This window comes from Vulpes lagopus, chromosome 1, assembly GCF_018345385.1.
Source record: "Vulpes lagopus strain Blue_001 chromosome 1, ASM1834538v1, whole genome shotgun sequence".
NCBI classification, from domain to species: domain Eukaryota; kingdom Metazoa; phylum Chordata; class Mammalia; order Carnivora; family Canidae; genus Vulpes; species Vulpes lagopus.
Window position 1 is genome coordinate 119161947 of NC_054824.1, and position 18586 is coordinate 119180532.

The following is an 18586-nucleotide window of genomic DNA, read 5'->3' on the forward strand; positions in this document are numbered from 1 at the left end:
TTTAATCACCAACCAATGAATAGCTAAAGATAACAGTAACATTCAACAATCATAATAATCATTGAATAAGTAATAAGGTTCCATGATTTTACAAATTTTAAAAGTACGGAGAAGTATTTTGTTTTGAAACCTGCCAGAGTAACAAAATATTAAAACTTCAAGACAGTGGAAAGAAGAAAAAACTTTCTAATGACCATTACTGTCTGTTTACAAGTAAATAAATATCTAAATAAATGTTTGCAATTCATGAAAACTCATTTTGGGAAGGAGACTAAGAAAGTAACCACTAGAGAAAAGGTTAAATTCCATTTTATGAAACATTAAAATATTGTATGATTGGTTACTAAATGTAATTACTTGGAAAAATAAACAAAAACTTTAGATGTAACCCTTTTACAATGATAAAAGTAATGTAATCTTTTAATAGAATGATTTACTATGATGATACAATGATTTGCCCTTTAAAATGATAAAAGGAACTTTGGAAAGAAATTTACTTTCTATCTCAACCAAAATTATTTTGTTCTTTCAAGTGCAGCTTATTCGTTGATTTATCTGTATGCTTGTTCTTGATTTGATTATTTTACATGGCGGCTATCTTTTTAGAAATCACTATTCCAAGACAGTTTAACAATAACCAAATATCATCAACTCTAGGCTAGCAATTACATCTGCAAGAAGAAGATATAAGGCCCAAGGCCTAAGTTGTAACTTAACAGCTTATTTTGAACAAAAGACCAGGAGCAAATACAGCAAAATGTTAACTACTAATTTAACTGTGATCATGGATACACAGATATGTGTTATGTCAATTCATCTAAAATATGTGGTAATAAAAAACAATTTAAAATGACAATGATCATATCCAAACTCTACTAACAAAAGAATACTTTGTAGATCATCGTTACATCCCAAACTAGTCAGCATCTAACCTCTAATATATTTAACAAATATTTAATGTGTACCTAATATTTAGCCAGGTTTTGCAATACAAATACAAGTGCCCCTGGTCTCATGACACTTCCATTCTAGTGATAAGGGAGGAAGGAGAAAAGGAATGGATACCAATCAAATAATCACACAAATAAATAACTATGGTCAGTGCACAAGATGCCATGAAAGCACATACCCAGCGGTAGTATATCTGACTTAGCTCAAGGGGCTAGGAAACTAAAGTAAATGCTTATTTGAAATTGAAAAGTGATTCCTTTAAATTAGATGGGGTTAGAAGGAATTTTAGAAAGAGGGAAACTCCTAAAAGTATTGTGGAGAAGGTATCAAAGCACTTTCTATCAAGAAAGAGTAAGTCATATGGCAGAGGTATAAGGAAACAAAAGAGTAGCAGTACATATAAGAATGTAAGTTGAAAGGTCATACAGCAGACTGTATGAAAAGTTGGGAGTGAGATTTGACTTAAGCAATTTGCAGTTAAAAAAAAGAATCCTCAGGACGCCTGGGTGGCTCAGAGTTGAGGGGCTGAGGTTGAGATCTGCCTTTGGCCCAGGGCGTGATCCTGGAGTCCCGGGATCGAGTCCCATGTCGGGCTCCCTGCATGGAGCCTGATTCTCCCTCTGCCTATGTCTCTGCCTCTCTCTGTGTGTCTCTCATGAACAAATACATAAAATCTTTGGGAAAAAAAAAAAAAAGAATCCTCTGGCAGCAATGTACTAACTGTACAAGGAAAAGCAGATAAACTGAGACTAGATAGAAGACTTACTGAGATCAGTCAAGTGAGAAGATGAAACCTGAACAAGAATAGTTGTAACAGAAAACAAAGTTCAAGCCTCTGTCTAAAGACTGCTGCCGACCAAAATCTACATTCTTGGGTCTTTTCTTCAGTTTATAAGATCATTTGCTTATCTTTAATTTTCTGGCAGCTCCACTATTCTCCAAAGGTTTCCTAAAGATCCTCAACACATCAATCAGCATGTTCATTCAATATTCTAGGTATAATCTGCCTAGATCTGGGAATGTAAAATAATTTGAAGAGCTCAAATTTTATCTTTTCCTTGAACTTCAATTCCTTTAAGTTTTTAAAAATGAGAAAAATGAAAACAAAAGTCTTATTTTTATTAAGTAGTTCTTTTTCATCCCATTCATTAATCCAAAAGCCCCAACATACTATTTTGGTCTTTTCTGCCACTTGTCCTCCTTACCCCTTCCCACTCATCAACAACCAAGTTCAACTTATACAAAATTCCTGTTTATTCAGCTACCATACTTTTAGATGGCTCTCTGACTTAACAAATGCTATTCCTTCTCTGTCTGAATCATTCTTCCTTAATTAAGACATCTAAGCTGGGGGTACCCAGGAGGCTCAGTTGGTTGGGTGGCAGGCTCTTGGTTTGGCTCGGCTCCTGATCTCATGGGTTATGGGACTGAGCCCCAAGTGGGACTCTGGGCTCAGCAGTCTTGAAGATTCTCTCCCTCTGCCCCTCCCCCCATTCATGTGTGTACTCTAAAATGCATAAATCTTTAAAAAAAAAAAAAAAACTAGCCTGGTCCTTTTTTTTTTTTTTTTAAGATTTTATTTATTTATTAATGAAAGACACAGAGAGGGAGAGGCAGAGACATAGGCAGAGGGAGAAGCAGGCTCCATGCAGGGAGCCCAATGTGGTACTTGATCCCAGGACTCCAGGATCACGCCCTGGGCCAAAGGCAGGTGCTAAACTGCTGAGCCACCCAGGGATCCCCTAGCCTGGTCCTTTAAGACTCAATTCAAATATTATTTTCCTTCATAAGCCTTTTTTTTACTACCTCAAGATCTGTGTATCATTACATTCTCTAAAAGTTCAATTATAAAAGTATATATATGTAAAAGTTACTGTTTGCTCCTGTATTTCCCTTCATAAGATGTTAAGATCTACAGTTTTAAAGAAAAACACTGTCAGGGTACCTGGGTGGCTCAGTGTTTGAGCATCTGCCTTCAGCTCTGGTCATGATCCCAGGGTCCTAGGATCAAGTCCTGCATTAGGCTCCCCAGAGGGAGCCTGCTTCTCCCTCTGCCTATGTTTCTGCCTTTCTCTCTGTATCTCTCATGAATAAATAAAATCAAAAGAAAAGAAAAGAAAAGAAAAGAAAAGAAAAGAGAAAAGAAAAGAAAAGAAAAGAAAAGAAAAGAAAAGAAAAGAAAAGAAAAGAAAAAAAACACTGTCTTATTCTTCATGTCTTTATTGACTAGACATTCAAAAAGTTTTTCAAGAATAAATGGTCTCTCAGAGGTGCCTGGGTGGCTCAGTCGGTTAGGTGTCCAATTCTTGGTTTCCACTCTGGTCATGATCATAAAGTTGAGGAATTGAGCCCCACTTTGGGATCCATAATGAGTGTGGAGCCTGGATGAAATTCTCCCTCTCTTCTGCCCCTCTCCATGCCCTCCACCCCCAATTCGTGCTGATATAGATAGATAGATAGATAGATAGATAGATAGATAGATAGATAGATAAATGGTATTATGTAGTAAATGTATCACTTTCTCATACATCTTCAACCCATTACTTTAAACAGAGAAGGATGAGTGGGGGAAATTACTTTTGTTGTCTTAAGAACTTTTCACAAATCTTGGCTCATCACACAGCCTTTTGGCCTAACTGAATTTTTATAGATTTATGCTATTCTTTCACATTTATCTCTGGATATGTACTCATACTTGATATGGTTGTTCATATCCTTTCCAATCTGGGCTAAGAATTTCTGTGGAATTACCCCGGTTTCTTGAGCTAATAAAACTTTCTTATATTTACCCCTTTTTGAAATCCATCCTTCACCTGGAATCACTAATAGAATTTATCTTTTCAATAAATTTGATTAAATTTCCTAAGCTTGGAGCACATACCTGACTCTGCCCAGCATTTCTTTCCTCATTAATATAGTCTTAGGCAATAATTCTCAACTGAGAGCAATTTTGATGCCCAGAGGACATTTGGCATTCTTGAGACATTTTTGGTTGCCACAACTGAGGGATGGAGAAGAGTATGGTATTGGCATCTAAAAGGTAGAGGCCAGGGATGCTACTAAATATACTACAATGCAAAGGACAGTCCCTCCTCACAACAGAGTTATCTGACTCAAAATGTCAACAGTGCCACTTTTGAGAAAACTTTGTCTAAAATGAACTGAATGCTTTGTCTCAAGGTCTCTGTCATATCCCAAATGCTAACCAGTTCAGGCTTTTTGGTTACAATTAAACTCAGAACAGCCATTACTCCAATTTTCTTAATAAATAAATTACTGGCAAAGCAAATAAAGAGTTTGTCAACTGTTCTGTATGCTTTTATAAGTACACAGCTGCTAGACCATCACTCCCAAACCTAATATGACACCTTTGTAATCTCTAAGGAATGCTATAGTATGCTACCATAAAATATCATTTCTGGGTTTGTTTGTTATCCAAACAAATGCTCTCTACCATATATTTACTCTCAAGTTTATGGAATTTTTCACACAATGCTCTTCCCTCCATTATCTTCTTTTAGACTGGTTAGATTTGTTTAGTAAGTTTGCTTTTTTACTTACATAATATTATGACTCTTGTACCCAAAATCTCAGTGACACTGATAACAGTTTATAAACATACACAGTCATAATCACTGTTCCCAAATTTCCCATTTCTCCTCCTTCCAATGTACTCCCCCAAACATGTCTTCTAAAACGTGACTAACTCCCACCATTTTATCTGGATCTCTAATGCCTACTTAAAATTCACCTTAAAATCTTTACTAGTTATATTAGGATGATAAACATTTCCTTTGTAGTACTAATTATTCAGGCATCATACACCAGAGTCCAGAAAAGCAAATCTTTATACTTAACTAGTTATTCAGTTAAATGGTCACAGATTCTCATTTCTCTTTCAATCTGTAAACATTCTTCAACATGAGATGAAAATTAACAACTTGTAATATTGTTAGGCCTAAAGTTCAAAATACTTCAAATTGCTATACTTTTTTTTTTAAGGTTTTATTTATTTATTCATGAGAGACACAGAAAGAAGCAGAGACACAGGCAGAAGGAGGAGCAGTCCATGCAGAAGCCCGATGCAGTATTCGATCCCAGAACTCCAGGATCACATCCTGAGCCAAAGGCAGATGCTCAACCACTGAGTCATCCAGGTGCCCCCAAACTGCTATATTTTAAAGATGTTATACTCGAGGGAGAGTTCAGCTGCATTAATAAAGAGAAAGATTTTATCCCATATTCCAGGTATATCCCTTAGATCACTACATCTATCTGTCTGCAAAAAGCAATTTGAAGCAAGCATTCACCTTCAGTAAAAAAAACTTTCATATACTTACTAATGAAAGCTATATGTTTTCATATAACTTAAGCAGAATAAAAAAAATCCTATCATTCTATCAAGATCTATTATTCTGTGTGAAGTATTAACAAACATAATTTAGTTGAAGGGAAATGTTACATCATATAAACTGAATCATACAGTATATAGCCTTTTGTGCCTGGCTTTTTCCACTAACTACAGTGCTTTTGACATGTACTGATATTGTTGCACCTATCAGTTAATTACTCTTTTTTACTGTTACGTTTTCCATTAAATGTATCACAATTTGTTTATCCACTTACTGACTAATGGGCATGTAAACTTACAGTTTACAGCAATTTCGAATAAAACCACCTTAAACATTCTCATGGAGGTCTTTGTTGTAGACACATGCTTTTTGTTTCTCTTGGATAAATACCCAGAAGTGGGATTCCTGGGTCATAAGGTAAATGCACGCGTAACTTTATAAGGAAAACACCAAACTGTTTTCCAGAGTGCTTTACCATTTTACAAACTACCCAGCAATGTGCCAGAGTTCAGTTGCTCCACAGTTTCACATATATCTGATGTTGTTAGTTTTTAAAAAATTTAGTTATTATAAAAATGTGTAATGGTATCTCACTGTGGTCATAATTTGAAACTACTGAATGACAACTACACATGCTGCATATTGGCCAACTGTGCATCTTCTTTGGAGAAACGTATGTTCAAATCACTTGTTCATTTTTAAATTGGGTTAGCTTTTTATTGTTGACTTGTAAGACTTATATATTTTAGATACCAATTCTTTATCAGGTATATGAATACGCTAGCATTTTCTCCCATTCACTCTCAATAGTGTCCTTTGAAGCATAAAAGTTTTTAATTTTGATGTTCATTTTATTTTTCTTTTGTTGCTTGTTCTTTAGGTATTATATTTAAGAAAGTGACTAATTTTGAGATCACGAAGATTTATGCCAACATTTTCTTCTAGGAGTTTTATAGTTTGGTCCTTCCATTCTTAATTAATTTTGTATATGGTGTAAGGTAGGGATTCAACTTCAGTCCTTCATATATGAATATCCAATTGTCTGAGCACCATTTGTTGAAAAGACTATTCTTTTCCCTTTCACATGTTTCGCAATTATTTTCTCTCAGTCTATGAATCACATTTTCATTTTCCTAGCAGTACTTTCTGAAAAGAAAAAGTTTCAGATTTGATGAAGTCTATCTTCTCTTAAAAGTGGTTTGTGTTATCTGTGTCCCATCTAAGAACGTCTTGCCCAACCAGTCAAAAATATTTTCTGTGTTTTCTTCTAGAAGTGCTATTGTAGCTCCTTAGTCTATGAAAAATTTTGAATCACCTTTTGTATACAGTGTGCGAAGTAAGGTTCAAATTCTGAATTACCATGTTACCTTTGTTGAAAATAAGCTGACCATGTACATATGGGTCCATTTCTGAATTCTCTATTTTGTTCCATTTATGTATATTTCTTTTTTCATTTATATTATACTGTCTTGATCTTGAAAATCATATAGTGTTAGTTTGTCAGCTCTGCTCTTACTTTCCAAAATTACTTTGGCTATTACAGATCCTCCACATTTTTATATGAATTTTAGAATTGCCACTTTATACAAAAAATAAACTTGCTTAGGTTCTGAGAATACATGGATTCCATTTATAAGTTAATATAGGGACTCTTAATATTTTATTACTTAATTGTCCAATCCATGAACACTGAATATTTATTCTTTTTTTTTTAGGTCTTCTGTAATTTCTCAGTAATATTATATAGTTTTCAATATATAAGTCTTATACAGATTTTGTCAAATTTATTCCTAAATTTGTCATGTTTTTCCTTCTATTGTAAATGATGCTATATTTGTTACATCAACTTCAAATTGGTTATTACTAATATAGAGAGATACAATTGCTTTTTACATATTAATCTTCTAATTTGCATTCTTGTTGAACTTAATTAGTTCTTGTAAGCTTTTCTGGTATAATCTTGAGATTTCTGGGATCCCTGGGTGGCGCAGCGGTTTGGCGCCTGCCTTTGGCCCAGGGCGCGATCCTGGAGACCCGGGATCGAATCCCACGTCGGGCTCCCAGTGCATGGAGCCTGCTTCTCCCTCTGCCTGTGTCTCTGCCTGTCTCTCTCTCTCTCTCTCTGTGTGTGACTATCATAAATTTAAAAAAAAAAAAAAATCTTGAGATTTCTGTATATACAAAAGCATGCTGTCTGAATAAAAAAAATTTTACTTCTTCCTTTTTAATCCATATAATTTTTCTTTATTTTACCTTACTGTACTATCTAGAACTTCCAGGACAATTATGGATGAAAGTGGTAATAAAAGAAGACAGACTTGCCTTTTCCCGATATTAGGGGGAAAGCATTTAGTACTATACAATAAATACAATCTAACTGTAGGTTTTTTGTAGATTCTCTTTATTACAGGAAGTTTTGTTCAATCCCTAGTAGGTAGAGACATATTTTTTAGTCAAAAATAGATACTGAATTGTATCAATGCTTTTTTTTATCTCCTGAGATGATATTATGGATTTTTTTAATATGTTAATATGGTAAATTACACTAGTTGATTTTGAACCGTGAACTAACTTTATAATGCAATCCTGGTATAAACCCTCCTTTGTCACAATTTTTACATAATGCTAGATATAATTTACTAAAATTTTGTTATGTTACTCTCTGTACTTTGCACCAATTTAAAAACTAGACTAAACTATATAGGTTTGTCAGTTAAAAGTTTACTTTATTTATTTATAGTATACTTTCATTTTATTTTACTTATTTCTAATTGTGGCTATTGATATTTCTATTTATAAAATGTATATAAAGCCATATTCATATTATGAAAACAGTAATGTTGCATAGTAAAATGAGTAACAAACTAAGAAGCAAGTGTTTCAAAACTTGCTAGCCTGCTTTACAAAATCACATAGCCTCTCCTTGCCTCCCATCAAATAAGAAATGGTCATGACTCTCCACCTTTTTAGTTCTTTTGCTCTATTTTTAAGTTGGTTGGTAAACAAATATAAACAGTAATAAAATTTTCCTGTAATTTCAGTAAGATGTGAGAAACTAATAAAATTTATAGTTAAAAAGTTCCCAATTCAGGCTCTGGCACCAATTCCAAAGTAAAATTAGGTTGAATAAATATTTTTATAAAAAGCAAAGAAACTTAAAAAAATTGACAGGTAAAATTCTGAGGCAAGATTTCAAACTGTAAAAATGATAAATACAACAAAGTAAAAAGATTTAACTACTTAAAAAAGTACTTTTCTAACAAAACATATGTAACCAAAATTGAAGGATAACATTAAAACCATCCCAACCCAATGTATCACTATGAAGGATTGAGGAATGGAAATAAAGAAATGGAATGGGAAAGATTTTATGATCTAAATTTTATTATCATTTTTTAAAGAGTAAAAGTTTGAAACTATCTTAATAAATTCTTTAAGCAAATATTAAGTGATAAAATCTAAGTATCAAAATATAAAAAGTTTTAGAAAAGAAAATCCGTAAAACCTTAATATAAGCCAGCCTTTATGGAGAAAATTCTCATTATCTCAGGGATAGTGGGCTTTTCACATGCAATCTGTTCTTACCTGCAGGTTATTAAAATACAATAACTAATAACTTACAAAATAATAATTTACAAAAGAAAAATAAAGATAAATACAATACTACTGAAATTCAATGTGCATGTGTGCATATTATTATTTAACATACTTATTTTAGCCATTTATTTTTCATTTCCTTTTCTGCGAAATATTTTATAAAACATTCTCCTGCTAGGCACTCAAATTAATAAACTAATTAATAAAGTTTCTTTCCTATTTCCTGCTCATTTTATGTAGGATTTTTGGATAAAATAACCAAAGAGTAGACAGAAGAAAAAAAAGAGGGGCTTGAATGATCTAAGTGAAGATTTTGTTCAGTATACAGTCTGTCATTAACCTCCACAAAAAATTACTTACATCTGCTTAAAAAGTTGTCAATATTTTTGTTTTTTCTTAAGGCAGGAAAATCCAAATCATATACCAAAGCATCCAATCCATCCTAAACAAATAAACAAACAAACAGTTAGTTTTTTGGATCATACTATGAACACTTTCCTTTTTTAGGAGTAAAGAATAAAACACATTGCTTTAACATTTAATTTGTCCTCTCCTATTTCTTGCATTCATTTAACACCTTCTACAAGGTTACATGGGTGCCAGGAAAAGAGAAAATTTGTTTTTATTTATTTCATATAGATTTTTCACCTTCTAAGTCACCCAGTCTGAGAAGCAGCAAAACCACCACAATTTGGCTACACATGACTTCAACTCATGCCCTTCCCCTCCTAAGGGCATGAAATTTTACTTTCCTTCTGCCTGACTACTACATTTATCCTTATTTTACAGACACTCAGCAAAACCAAATGTCCTGTATTTGTGACTATATTTTAAAAGGTAGTAGCTAAACATTAGTTTCTAAAATGTGATGTTTAGTATAAAATAAATTCTACATTTAGATGATACATTTTTAATTACAAAAACACACTGGGTTTTCAGAAAGGTTCTTTCTTCCTTTGAAGTACTTTATAAGGCAACCATTAGTAAAGGACAAACATGAGCTTTTACCTTTTAAGTAGATTTTTAAATTTTATCTAAGCAAGGAGAGGGCAACATGAAGGTGTACCTAATAGTGTTGAAGTAGGAATGGGTCTACTCAGTTTATATCCTGTCTTGTGGCAGAAGCAAGAGAAACATTCAGATAATCCCAAGTAATCTTCATTTTATTTAGCTGGGGAAATTTAGTAGAGCCCAAAAATAAAAACAGAAGCAGCAGAGAAAGATGCACCTTCTGCAGACCCTGTACAGTCATGTTCACCAAAGGGTGAAGGAAAAATTAAAGCCGGAGGATATACTTTATACTTTGTGTTAAGCCACAAGTGTGATCACTCAGCTATTTTAGAATACAAGTACTTAAAATATTTCCCTAGGAAGCCAAAAAGCAGAGTCAAATTTAAACAGGCTTTAAAATATACCATTGCAGAGTTGGAAAGTGAACATGGAAAAACAGGTAATAACACCAATACTGCTGACTGCTTGAAGAGACCAACCCACCTAATACTGACTTTTCAAAATTTACAATTTGTGCAGCTCTGAAGAAAAAGCTCCTCCATTTCCTACTGAAAATTTATCTATCTTTAAGACACATTTCCTAGAGTCTTCTAAGCAATCTGAACATTTATGGTAATTCTTTTTACAGAAAAAGAGATGAGAACCTTTCTATGAAAATACGATTTTTAGGAAGACCAGCTAATGCTTGGTCTATTCTAAATTGGAAAACCAAACCAATAAATATTTGAATTCACCATTTTCTAGGTAAAGATAAATAAGATGTTTTTTTAAAAAAAGACCTTTAGGTTCTTTAAGGCAGAAACCACAGTTAATCTCTCATTTTTTTCCAAAGCACCTTGCAGACAGAATGACTGAACAAGCAGACATAAAATGTACACTAAGCCAGTGATTTTTATGCTTACCAGCAATGGCATTACATTATTCAAGAAATATTTTTCTTAGATTAGATATTAAGTTTCATGCACCGAGTCACTCCCCAAAATTAGACTACAGAGTAGTCCAAGTACTACCGACGACACAAGAAAAATTTTAGGCAAAACTTGGTTTGGTACCTTAAAGTTGTCTGGAGAATAATCTCAATATATTATTATATTTTATAATAACTATTATTTTAAGAGTTCCTGGTAAACATCTACTTCTAAACACACCTGCAAATTTTAAAAGATTCAGAACTAAATTATAATAGCTTAAACTGTTTTCTAATATCAAATAAAACATTAAAAAGTAAAAGGTATGAAAAAAAAAGTAAAAGATATGTACATTATATTTCACTCTTATGCTCTCTTTGGCAAATATATTGAAAATAACTGCTTCCAATCTTAGTCCACGTAAATTTTTTTTATTTACTTATTAAATGTTAGGCATAAAACCACCTCAAAAGTTACCTTGTTGAACAACTTCATCAAATACCAATGAGAAATACTGACTTGTCCCAATACTAGCTAGCTAGCTGTATCAAAATCAAAATGCTAACTCTTTTAGTTTTGTATAAATGTAACATGACCATGTTAAAAACATGATTGAAAAAATCTTGAATCTCTTAAAAGTGAAGTTATGAACTGAGAATAAATGTCTATTTAAATTCAAGATGTACTGTCCAAAAATTAATAGAAAACCACCAGTCATTCTTCTAATTATAACTAGAAAGGACACTGGTTAGGACTCAAACCTGTTTTCTCTATTATACCCCTACTCTCTCTTCTGATGACCTTCCTTAAACTACCTATAAAAACTAACTGTTCCCCTTATCTTTGAACTATTTTTTTACTTCAGTCGTCAAGCTAGGTTTCAAATGCCTTGAGTAAGCTAAGCCCCAGACCTGAGCATCACATTTTACTCATATATAGTATAAGACTGCTGGCGCTCTTAACTTGACCATTATTTCCCCCTTTCTACCTTCCTTATTTAACTGTGATTTTGTTCAAGCCACTTTTTTTTGTTTTTTTGTTTTTGTTTTTGCTTTGTTTTTTTTTTCCCCAAAAGTGAATAAGAAAGAGATCCAGTGTCCGTGCGTTTCCAGCCGCAGTGTTGATGGCAGGATGCCTCCCCACCTTCCTCAATGAGACTATCAGCTTCCAAGGTGTGGGAAGACCTTCCTCAGCTTCAGGAAGTTGTTTCTAAATATAGTCCATAAACCAACTATGGTGGCCCATTACTCTTGCCAGCGTTCACTTTAAGTGCAGGAACATGGTAATAATATGTCACATGAGACATGAGGGAAAACCTACAGAAGGATTGTGGGGTAAGTTTCTTCTCTCTTAAAAGTGATACATAGAAAAAATATCTTCCTTTCAAGAGAAACTGCCATGTCTGCATGCGACACCTAAAACAACAGCGGCCAACTTGTAACCTCAAAGAAGCTGGTAAAAACAACCAAACACACTGAGTATAATAAAGCCAGGAATGGAAGGAACCTGGGTCCCTGCTGATGTTTGTTCAATCACTGAGTTAACCTACTCTGGAGTCACTCTACTCATGCCTGAGATCGTGAACTGTCTGATTCAACTGCACTGGCATTTTCTGTATCTTATAACTTAAAGCATCTGAAATACACAGCAAGGGCTCATTCAGTAGTACGGATGTGGCAAGATGGGGCTGACAAAAATTTGGTAAATGTTGTTTGTATAACTGGACAGAACTTTGGAGATGAATAATTTTTGAGTCATGCTTAATAATAAAATGAACTCCAGATGGGTTAAAAGAATTCACCATGAAGATGTAAAGTGAAAGCATTTTAAAGAAAAAAAACATACTATATTTGCATGTAACTCTGGGAGGACAAGTCAACCTTCCTGAGGTTTTCTCTTTTGTAAAATGGGGATAATAACTACCTACAACTCACGATGGATTTGTGAGAATTAAATCAGTGAAGTATGTAAAATGACCCTAAATCGTCTCACTTCCTTTCTTTCCTTTATTTCTCTGATATTTGAAAGTTTTACAAATTATTCTCACTACTGCTATTAATGACACAAAGAGAAAAAAAGGACACTTTAGTCATGTGGTCATAAAACTCTAAAAGTAAAAAAAAAAAAAAAATTAAAAAAAAAAAAACTCTAAAAGTAAATCTTAGATCACTGTTATAAAACTCTTCTCCAATACAGTAATCCCCATTTAGGATTTTCTTTTTTAATATAGGAAATCTTACTTTTGCTTGGCCACAGAATTCAACCATACATTTGTTAGTGGAAAAGTAGATGCCTCCATTAATTGTATACGGTGAGAAGGTGTCTGGACCTATAACTATACACTTTTAATTTTATAGTAGTATGAGCTGGTGTATGGCTTTTCAGGATCATCCATAAGCAAAATTTATATACCCTTTATCAGAGAAAAAAGAAGAACAAGAAGGTATCTAAGTGTTATCTAAAGCATATACAAAACAGAGGCCAAAGGGAGCAGGGCACTGTAGTGGAAGAGAGGAACACAGGCTTCTACTTTCATGCAGTGGATAAGTTACACAAGTAATGTCTATTTCCAACCATAAATTGGGGCAAGGAATTCTGACTTTTATTCAACACTCTAAGGATCTGTAAATAATGAATAAAGACTTCCCCACTTCCGGAAAGCCAGAATGGCTCAGCGGTTGAGCGTCTCTGCCTTTGGCTCAGGACGTGATCCCATAGTTCCAGAATCGAGTTCCACATTGGGCTCCTGCATGGAGCCTGCTTCTCCTCCCTCTGCCTGTGTCTCTCATGAATAAATAAATAAAATCTTAAAAAAAAAAAAAAAAAAAGACTTCCTCACTTCCTAAAGTCCATATTCTAGTACCAGAAGTCAGGACCTTAAAGAAATGAACATTCCTCCAAGTGGAAAGACAATTTACAAAGAATAATAGACAAAGCATATAGATCTATTGTTCCTTCACTTAACTTTATTATTTAGGCATGAAGAAAAGCCACCCTCTACTTTCACAACATGCCCATCATTTAATTTAATTATCAATTTAAGAACTCAAGAGGAGAGGACACGTAATGTTAAGAAAGGAACCAATGTCAAAGAATTACAATAATTAAATTCTTTACTACTTCTAGTTGAACAATGATAGGAGCCTAGTAACAGCAGTATATTTTGAAAGAAGCTAGTCACAGAAGTGCTTTCATATAAACACATAAAGGAAGGTATAATTCAATACAAATATAACATTTTACAATATCTAAGGAACGAACATTTCACATTTCCTAAGAAGCACTGTTGTTATTGTGATGAAAAGATCTCACAAAAGAGGCAGCAAGAAAAAACTATTCAACTAAACACTGTTACAAACTAGTCCTATGGATAATTTTGAATTATAAAAGATATCTATGTAAAATATCATTTAGGATCAAAATCTTTAGTAATAATACATTTGTTATAAGACAGGAGAATATCAGGCAGGAGGAAAGCAAGATATACTATGTGTAAAAACATTCATTTTTAAGTAAATTTCAGAATCTAACTGGTTACTAATCTAAACCCAGACTTTTTTTTGTTTTGAAACTACCAAAAACACCATTAAAACTATGGTCTTTACTAAACCAGGGTCTCTGAAAACCAAACTATTTCTAAAACAGGCTACACTTGGTACTAAAAGACTGATGTCAAACGCTTTTTTTTTTTTTTTCTTAATTCCCTATGCTGTACTTTTTAGCTCTGTGATTTGTTTTATAACTGGAAATCTGTGCCTCTTAATCACCTTCATCTAATTCATCCTTTCCCCCAACCACTTCCCCTCTGGCAACCAATAGTTTGTTCTCTATATTTGAGTCTGTTTTTTCACTTACTTTGTTTTTCAGATTTCACATCCAAGTGAATCATAGGTGTTTGTCTTTGACATATTTTGCTTAGTATCATGCCCTCTAAGTCCAACCATGTTGTCACACATGGCAAGATCTCATTCTTTTTAATGGCTGAGTAATGCACCAGTGTGTATGTGTATGTAGGAGAATCACATCTTCTTTACCTATTCATCCACCAATGGACAAATAGGTTGCTTTCATATCATGCCTATTACAAGTAACGATGCAATAAACATAGGAGTAAATTTATCTTTTCAAAACTTTTTTCATTTTCTTTTTTCTTTTTTAAGTAGGCTCCATGCCCAGCATGGAGCCCAACACGAGACTTGAATTTGACTCTGAGATCAAGACCTAAGTTGAGATCAAGAGTCAGATGCTCAACTGACTGTGCCACCCAGATGACACTCATTTTCTTTAGGTAAATACCTCGTAGTAGAATTACTGGATCATACGGTAATTGAATTTTTAATTTTCTGAGGAATCTCCTTACTGTTTTCCACAGTGGCTGTGCCAATTTATACTCCTACCAACAGTGCAACAGCAGGGTTCTCTTTTCTCCACATCCTCACCAACACTTATTCTTTCTTGTTTATTTGAGACTAGCTATTCTGACTGGTGTGAGGTGATTCTCATTGTGGTTTTGCTTTGCATTTCCCTGATAATGACTGTTGATCATCTGCATGTCTTCTTTGGAAAAAATATCTATTCTATCTATAGCTCCTTTGTAAATCAGATTGGTTTTAACGTTCTTTATATACTCTGGATACTAACCCCTTATTGGATATATCATTTGCAAAACGTCTTCTCCCATTGACTAGCTTGCCTTTTTCTTTTGTTGATGGTTTCCTTTCTCCTGTGTGTGCGCGCACGCATGCACATGCATGTGTAGTCTCAACAGTTTATTTTTACTTTTATTTTCCCTGCCTGAGGAGACATATCCATAAATATGCTGCAGAGGTCAATGTCCAAGAGATCACTGCCCATATTTTCTTTCAGGAGTTTTATAGTTTCAAATCTCACCTTTAGGTCTTTAATCCATTTTGAGTTCACTTTTGTGTATAGTGTAAGGAAACAGTCCAGTTTAATTCTTTTGCATGTAACTGTCCAGTTTTCCCAGCAACATTTATTGAAAAGACTCTTTTCCCCATTGTATATTCTTGCCTCCTCGGCTGTTGATTAATTGGCCATACAGGCATGGCCTTACTTCTGAGTTCTCAATTTTGTTCCACTGATCTTTATATTTTTGTTCCAGTACCATATGTTTTGATTACTACAGCTTTGTAGTATGTATCTTACAATTTAGGATTATAACACCTCCAGCTTTGTTCTTCCTTAAGATTGTTGTGGTTAGGGCAGCCTGGGTGGCTCAGCAGTTTAGCATCACCTTCAGCCTAGGGCCTGATCCTGGGGACTCGGGATCAAGTCCCAGGTCTGGCTCCCTGCGTGGAGCCTGCTTCTCCCTCTGCCTGTGTCTCTGCTCCCCCCACCCCCGTCGTCTCTCATGAATAAATAAATAAAATCTTAAAAAAAAAAAAAGATTGCTGTGGTTATTAGAGGTTTTTTGTGGTTCCATATACATTTTTGGTTTATTTCTTCTAGTTCTACAAAAAAAAAAAAACTGTTATTAGTATTCTGAAAGGGATTGTATTGAAGCTACAGACTGTTTTGGGTAGTGTGAACACTTTAACGATACTCATTCTTCCAATCCATAAACATGGTATATCTTTCCATTTGCTTGATGGAAAGGATATTTTGATAACAGACAATATACCATTTAAAGAAAATGGGCAGGGACGCCTGGATGGCTCAGCGGTTGAGCATCAACCTTCAGCTCAGGGCGTGATCCCATGGTCCTGGGATTGAGTCCCACATCGGGCTCCCTGCATGGAGCCTGCTTCTCCTTCTGCTTCTGTGTGTGTCTCTCATGAATAAATAAATAAATCTTTAAAAAAAAATAAAATGGGTATATTTCTATCTCTTTACTACGTAAAGACAGAAGGAATTTCTCAAAACTGAGCACTGATATGAAAATGAAAACAGAATTTCCTCAGGAAATTTTAACAACTTCTGATATTAAATATACTTAAGGGAACCCTGGGTGGCGCAGCGGTTTAGCGCCTGCCTTTGGCTCAGGGCGCAATCCTGGAGACCCGGGATTGACTCCCACGTCGGGCTCCCGGTGCATGGAGCCTGCTTCTCACTCTGCCTATGTCTCTGCCTCTCTCTCTGTGTGTGTGTGACTATCATAAATAAATTTTAAAAAATTAAAAAATTAAAAAAAATAAAATAAATATACTTAAAATCTAGGGATCCCTGGGTGGCTCAGTGGTTTAGTACCTGCCTTCGGCCCAGGGCATGATCCTGGAGTCCCAGGATCGAGTCCCACATCAGGCTCTCTGCATGTCGCCTGCTTCTCCCTCTGCCTGTGTCTCTGCCTCTCTCTCTGTGTGTCTCTCATGAATAAATAAAAAAATCTTTAAAAAAAAATATATATATACATATATATATATAAATACTTAAAATCTGTTTAATTAGTGTGACATTACAACATACATGCCAACGCTCCCTAGGACAATTACAGTACCAAAAAATTATGTATTCTAAATATTTAGTAAAACATACAATGGCTCTTTCCAATCAGTCTTCAGCTATACCTTTCCAGCCTCATTTTCTCTATATGGAAGTATCTAGGCTTGGGCCACAGTGTGCTGCAGATACTCCCCAAAAGGTAATGCTCATTCTACCCCACTGCCTTTACAACTGCCCTTTTCTTTGGCTGGAATGTGAACAGTACTTATATTCAAACTGCCTCAAATGTTGCTTACTTTGTGCTTTCCCCCCAACACCCTGAGAAAATGTTAATAATGACCTCATATGTGCTCCCTATTACAGGAATTTGTTGTGTTGTTATTATTTATAGGTCTCCCTCCTCCTCTATAGTAAAACACAGAAATAATAGTAATAATAATAAATACTTCCTGTATCTGAGAGTTCATTGGTTAGGTAGAAAAGTAAATATTATAGGATCCTCAGTGTGATAACTAGCTACTACATGTACAGAGAAAGGACAGTTTAACCAAATTGGGTTTCAGGGAGGATATGAAATTTGAGCTGATCCTTAAAAACAGAATTTAGGAAGACTAAGATAGAGGCGGACAAGGCAATCTAGGAAAGAGGAAAGGCAAGGAGAATTTGAGAGTAGAACACTCTGGTCCTAGAAGGGTGAGAAGAATGAGATGCGGCAGACAAAGCTGTGACGATGGGTTATACAATGTGCATTAAAGGTATAACATACCAGGCTAAGAATCTGATTATTTATCTTCTGATATCGATTTGGAACCACAGGAATTTTGGGGGGAAAGAGAGTGAGTGACATTACTAAAGCCTGGCAATGATAAAGATGATAAATTTGAATAGGAAGAGACAGGTACAGAAAAGAGCAATTAATTAGGAGGATACTATGGTAATAAAAACACAAGATGGTAAAAGTCTAAATTAAATTGGAGCAACAAGGGAGAATGTGGGTGGCTCAGTTGGTTAAGTGTCTGCCTTTCGGCTCAGATACCAGAGTCCTGATATCTAGCCCCACAACAAGCTCCCCACTCAGTGGAGCCTGCTTCTCTCTCTCTCCCTCTGCCCCTCCTCCCTGCTAGTGTGCACATGCACACTCTCTCTCTCTCTCATATAAATAAATAAAATCTTTAAAAGTAAAATATAAAAAAATAAATTGGAGCAATAAGAAAGGGGCATGAGAAACAGGAGAACCTGATCAGTGACCAAAAGAGAGACAGGAAGGGTTAAGTATGATTATGTGATTAGAAAAATAATTATATATCTTCTATTTTAGGTGAGTAGCAATTTAATTAACCAAAGCAGATAATATATTTTGGAAAGATA

General features: G+C 34.6%; 1 protein-coding gene across 3 annotated transcripts in view; it reads right to left on the reverse strand.

The window, feature by feature from the left end:
- ROCK1 (Rho associated coiled-coil containing protein kinase 1) overlaps positions 1-18586 on the reverse strand; it is a 143076-nt gene that overhangs the window by 95600 nt on the left and 28890 nt on the right. For all 3 annotated transcript variants that reach the window (XM_041750492.1, XM_041750485.1, XM_041750474.1), the window contains exon 2: positions 9261-9342. In XM_041750492.1, coding sequence (XP_041606426.1) covers positions 9261-9342 — 82 coding nt within the window. The remainder of the gene's footprint in view (positions 1-9260; positions 9343-18586) is intronic.